Source organism: Nannospalax galili, unplaced genomic scaffold (genome assembly GCF_000622305.1).
Source record: "Nannospalax galili isolate Female #2095 unplaced genomic scaffold, S.galili_v1.0 scaffold744, whole genome shotgun sequence".
Classification (NCBI taxonomy): domain Eukaryota; kingdom Metazoa; phylum Chordata; class Mammalia; order Rodentia; family Spalacidae; genus Nannospalax; species Nannospalax galili.
This window is the reverse complement of record NW_008351509.1, coordinates 1,630,743-1,636,843: the sequence shown is the minus strand read 5'-3', so window position 1 is coordinate 1,636,843 and position 6,101 is coordinate 1,630,743. Positions and strand designations below refer to the sequence as shown.

The 6,101-nt window shown below is 46.9% G+C and overlaps 1 protein-coding gene across 1 annotated transcript in view; it reads right to left on the bottom strand.

Moving 5' to 3' along the window:
• Positions 1-276: 276 nt before the first annotated feature.
• Proz (protein Z, vitamin K dependent plasma glycoprotein) overlaps positions 277-6,101 on the bottom strand; it is an 11,671-nt gene continuing 5,846 nt past the window's right edge. Inside the window, exons 5-8 of the mRNA XM_008848423.2 lie at positions 5,352-5,483; positions 4,907-4,992; positions 1,795-1,912; positions 277-1,008 (exon numbers count right to left, since the gene is read on the bottom strand). Coding sequence (XP_008846645.1) covers positions 497-1,008; positions 1,795-1,912; positions 4,907-4,992; positions 5,352-5,483 — 848 coding nt within the window. The 3' untranslated portion in view covers positions 277-496. The remainder of the gene's footprint in view (positions 1,009-1,794; positions 1,913-4,906; positions 4,993-5,351; positions 5,484-6,101) is intronic.

Below are 6,101 nucleotides of genomic sequence, written 5' to 3'. Positions count from 1 at the left end.
CAGTATATGGCTCCACACCATGCACATATGGGCAGCACTGATTTGACCCAAGTTAGTGACAACAATAAAAGTTGGGAGGGGCACATCTTGGGGAAATATGGGAGAAGTTGGAGGAGGGAAATGGGAAGTGGAAATGGTTATATTTCATTGTGTACATGTTTGAAATTTTCAAGAAACATGATAGTTGAAAAAAATGTTTCAGACTGGGCTTGGTGGCACACATACCTTTAATCCTAGCACTCAGGAGACAGAGGCTGGTGGAGCTCAGTTTGAGGCCAGTCTGTCTACATAGTTCCAGGCTAGCCAGGGCAACATGAGACCCTGTCTCAGAAAAAAAAAAAATCCCAGGAAACATCAATATCCAGTAGTAACTGATACTGTTAGGATCTGATAGCCTTGGAACTGTTTGTTGCAGGACTTCAATCTGTTCCCTTGGCTGCACTGAAATTTGGAATTCTACCATGTATTTGGCCCTTTCTGACTAGCTGACTCTCAGCTACTTCATGATCTGTTTAAACCAGAGCAAGTATCTTGAAACAGTGGTGAGGAGGAATGTATGTTCCTGCCCTGTTGCTGGCTGTGAGCCTAGAATCCCAGTGAGGAACCAGGTACCCTTGTGTTCTCTAGTGACCACACTCCCCTCCACCAACTTCCCAGCCATCATGCTGCTCTTCTCACAGATTGTCCTCGTTGTGACGGTCACATTCAGGGCCTGTCCACATTCCTCCCCATCCATGTGAGTGACTGGCAGCATCAGTAATGTAGTACCCAGGTTCATACCGTTGAGTGTCCAGCCACTAAGGAGGCCCTGTGTCCCAGGGATAAGGACATGCTCAGCAAAGTCTCTCTCAGGAATGCAGACAGGGAGCCCCAAGTTGGGACACTGTAAGGGCTGTTCTAGCTCCAGCAAAGAGACATCATTCTGCCCTGACTCCTCGTCGTAACGCATGTGCACATGAGTGTGCCTGATCCTGACTATAGGTTGGTCCTCACTCCGCCCATCAGCATCTGAAATCATAAGCAATCAAGGGCAACTTTAGTCTTGTTTTCAGGAACTAATTTCTCAGCGAGGCCATGATAGAGCAGAGGCTGTGCCTGAGGATGGCCTGGCTGAATTCCCTGTATCCTTCAGGCTTCTTTTAGGATTTGAATACAGATCATAGCTTGGGCCAGGCCAACTCATTTCCTTGGCCTATTTACATGGTCCTCTAAAAAAAGTCAAACACTTTTATTCTGAAATACAGTAGGACATGAGAAATTGTTAGAAAAAAGGCAGTGAAGAGAAACTTCTGTAGCCAAGAGCTGCTCTGGAGTTTTTAGGTCAGTGATTATACTAGATCACTCAAGTATTTAAGGATTGTGAAGCACTCACACTGAAAGGGTCTTCACATTTGCTGTCAAGCACATCTGGTGCTGACTATGGGATCTTTGCAACTTTCCAGTGGGGAGAAATGATTGCCCATGTTTAGAGATGGAAAAAGGCTACAGATTAGCTTGAGATGAAATAGGCTCACAGCCCAAGGCCCCACATGAGGAATTGGAATCTGGCCCCTGTGACCTTCTGCCATCTGTGTCACCATGGATGCCCCACTGTTGAGATTCCTGCACTGAATGTTGGTTAGCATTTGCTTGCTACATTCTAGGTGTGTCATGCTTGCAGATGTTTGCGGTTTCATAACTATCACAGTATTGAAGGTAAATTTGTGTCTTGCATTAGAAACAAAATTTCCAGGTTAAATTTTTTCATTTTATTCCTATATAGGTGATGTTATAAAATTCATGAAAAATACTTACTTGCTTTCACACTAATATTTTTGTATAGTAATGAACATTTTGCTGTTGTCAATACAAAGTCTTCCTGAATTAGAACACCACCACAAAAGTCCTTTCCTTTGGAATTTGTTAACTTGACCTTTAAAAAAGAAAACAGCTGTTAATAGCCAGTGACAGATTGTAGAATTAGGGGACAGTAAAGCTGAGAATCTGTGATGAGTGCCAGGAACAGTCAGCCAGTGTCCATACCCCACTGTCACTTTGACCACCAGCAATCTGACACCACTGACAAGATTCAATGGGCCCCTTGGCCAAGGGATAATAATGGGGCTCAGATTTGCTTGCCCACCCCCATGAGGAAAACGGACAAACTTGAAGTGCTGGTCATCGGGAACCATGATTTATTAAGGACCAGAGCCTTGGTAACTGCTGAGTTGCATGGTATAGGGCAGGATAGGTGACTCAGGCAGAGCCCACTAAGTGGCAAAGAAGCTGAGACACCCCCCCATCCCAGGGGACAACAAAGGCCAGGAGGGATGAGGGGACTATGCCTGGGATGGTGTGTGTCAGCAGAAGGCCATGGCACTGAGGAGGGATGCTAATGAGCCAGTGATGGTAGAGTCTCAAGAGCACATGATGAGGACAGGCAGAGAAGAAAGGGACAAAAACAGAGCATGACAGACTACAAATAGCAAGTTGCCTGAAATCCAAACCTGTCAGTAACCACAGTAAAGGCAATACCAGCCTAACTCTAACTAATAGGAAGTTACTGTGTCTAACGAACACTAGATAAAAGAGGTTTCATCATTGGGTGTGGTGGAACACACTTTTAATCCTAACATTCGGGAGGCAGAAGCAGGTGGATCTCTGTGAAATTGAGGCCAGTCTGGTCTACATAGTGATTTTTCAAGCCATCTGGAGCTAGAGGGAGACCTTGTCTCAAAAAACAAATAAAAAAAAACCAAAACAACAAGAACAAAAGTGTTTTAGAGTAAGGACCATCGCCAGGGACATAGAAGGGAGAAAACAAGAGGTCACTGAGAGCACTAAGTGAAGTAAACACATGGGCACAACATGTAGGACAGACTCAGTGGCTTCATAAATGCAAAATACCAAACCAAGTCTGAGTGTCACAGTTACCTCGGCCTCCTTTCTGGAGACCTCAGGGTTTATTCAAAGTATTTGCACTTGTGAAGACTTGCCCTAGGTGAAGTGCACTGTCTTTCATTTTTGCTCCAGGGCAGCACTATTCTCAACATATGGGTGGGTAGAGCCAGGCCCAGGAAAGAGTGACCTTGTGCCATTTTTCTGCTAGAATCAGTAATGTAGGAAACAACCTTTAATGTAGGAAAAAAAAAAAACCTCTAAAGATAATTTTTAACTCAGCATCACTAGGTCAGTTAAATCTCTTCTTTGGTTTATTTGGAGAAACCATATGTTCAGTTAAGCTCAGAATTATTTTCAGTTCTGCAGTGCAAGTCAAATACCATTAACTTACTCTGTCAGATGTAGGAGAATGCTCACTGCCCAGGCTGTGGTTAAGCCTCAGGGGACTAATGTCACTGTTGTGGGTTGAAAGGGTGTGCTATAAGCACCCCAAGTATCCTGGGACACTGGAGACAGAGTGTTTTGGTAGAGCTAGGCCACCAACTCTAGTCCTTGCTCCTCATGATCCAAGCCATGCTCTACCTGGTCATAAATAGGGCAAGTGGCAAGAAGGACAGGATATGAGCAAGGGTCTCCAGAAGCTGAAGGAGGAAACGGCAAGCAGAGAGAACCACCAAGTTGCCCAGCTTGTCCATTCTGGAAGCCCTGCTGACCAGACCTTCAGTCTTCATCTACATCCTGGCCCTCAAGTCCCAGGCTATCCTGCTCTTCCAGCCCTCCACCCACTGCCCCACTAGTGTGATTATGCCCTACAGGGCAGTCTCCTCATATTCAGGTTGAGATAAGAACACATTTACACCCAGAGTGTGCTATGGCACTCACTGAGGGTCCCCTAAAGCGATGCCATCTAATGTCCTAGGTATGTCTGAAGAAAATATAAATGTGATTATTTTTATATTTTTCACATGTGGATTGTATTAAAATATATTATCAAAATTATTTTTGCCTGTTTTTTCTTATCTTAGCATGGCTACTGGAAATTTCCTAGTTGCCTACATGGTGAGCATTACATCCCTCCTGGACAAGGCCATTCTATAGGATACATTGAGGCAGAAGACAGGATCTGCTGTAGAGACCCAAGAGGTGAACAAGGTAGAAAATGGAAAGCAAAGCCAAGATGGGTGGCATAAAACCACAGAAACCCCTGCTGTGGACTTATAAATAAAGCAAAGACTAAGTTACCAGCCAGGTAGCTGGGGGTTGCTGTGAGGGGCATGGAGTGGGGGAACAGGAGAAGCGCTGTGTGCCACTGCCAGTTAGATACGATGGTTACTTGCCAAGAGCAAACTGACAAATGAGCAGGCACCGAGGGCCAACTTCTGAATCAGTGGGAAAGGAGGAAAAGAAGAGAGAAGAAAAGTGGGAGCGAAACATCAACGGAGCTGGGACTCCAGGCAAGGGATGGTGCACAGGGCTGAGCACAGATACCCTTGCCTCCTGGGGCTCAGCTGTGGGGCAGGGCCCAGGCAGTGAGGCCGCCATGGTCCAGACGTATGTGGTGTGTGCACAGTGTGTGACAGAGGAGACATGGTGGCTGAAAACACTGCACTTCTTTTTTAAAAAACATTTTATTTATTATTTGTGTGTGCGTATGAGTGTATTGTTTGCATGTATGTAAGTGCAATTGTGTCGTGCAATGCCTGCAGAGGTCAGAAGAGGGCAACAGATCTCTTGTAACTGAAGTTAGAGACTGTTAACCACCATGTGGGTGCTGGGATCTGAACTCCAGTCTTCTGCAAGACCAGCCAGTGTTCTTAACCACTGAGCCATCTCTCTGGCCCCAAACACCGCACTTCTAATGTAGAGCAAATACTGCAGAGGGCTGGACTTGTGCTCCATAAGAGCTGTAGGGCCCACCCAAGTCTCATGCCTAATTCACTTAGTTGTCACCTCTTTTTGGCACAAAGATAGAAATGACAAAATGGAGTTTCTAACAAAATGGAAACTGTTTACTCAACACTGTTACCTGCCATGGGAAGCTTGGTGGCCTCCACTCATTCCTCCCGGATGTCACGGTGTGTTCAGAAGTCAGGGCCCCACACGCACATTGGTCTTCATTTGTAGTGGCAACACGAGAAGAAAATCAGTGTCTCCCCAGCAGATGTGGGGTCTACAGTGGTGCTAGCCGCATGTCTCATCTGAATGCTGGTAGACTAGCGATCATTGGTGCCCGGGGGCAGCAGAATGAAACTGAGCTGCCCACTCCAGGGCTTACTGAGGGGCCGTGTAACAGAGTGAGAGGCCTTGTGACATGAAGAGCATTTATGACACTGCTTTAGCATTGTGTGGAGGCCAGAACCCCGAGTCAGCACTTACCCCCCACCATCCAGAGTGCCCCAACCCCTAAACAGGCACAGAGGCAGGAGGAGGGAGGAGGCTGAGGGCCACGGCTCCTTGCTGTGAGAACTCACCATTTGGGCTGCATGACTTATGGTCCTTGCCCAGCTTGTGGCCCTTTGCACAGCTGCACATGTAGGACACCTGCCCTGGGCGACAGAAGTGCTGGCACCCATCTGCCCTCTCTGGGTAACATTCATTTTTAGCTGAAAGGGAAGAAAAGGCTAAAGTTCAATATGCTGATGCGGAAATAGCCATGGCATCATCTACTAAATGTGGATCAGGCTTTCCAGCCCTCGTGTCCTCGTTCTGTTCAGTATCCTTCACAGAAAGCTGCCCACTCTCAGGTATCCCAGGCATGTGCACAGAGATGCAGTGAGGCGACATCTGTGTTTGTCCTCAGGAAGCATCTCCCAGTCCTGCACAGCTTTGCATGCGTCCCACATCTGTGTCCCTAGCTGCTTTAGTTTTCCACTGCCACAGCTGCTGTCTTTAGATTGTTCCTTCAAAGAGAAGTGGGACCAGGAAGGGGGAGTCAGCACCCAGTGTAGGTGGCTGAGCAGCTGAGGTGGGGCCAGTGTCCCTCAGCACTGTCCAGGCGGGACATCCATAAAGCATCTTGAAGTGGCACTGCCAGGGAGGCAATGGAGTGGAGAGCTGGGTTGGAAGAACCTTCCTCGCAGAGAACTGGCTCCAAGTTACCAGAGATATAGGAGGGAGGAGGGAGGTATGTTTGTTTCCACAGCTGATAATTATCAACAGGAACTTGTTCCCTTCGCCCCATGAAGACATTTGCATGGGCATTTAAAGACTAATCTTAGCTG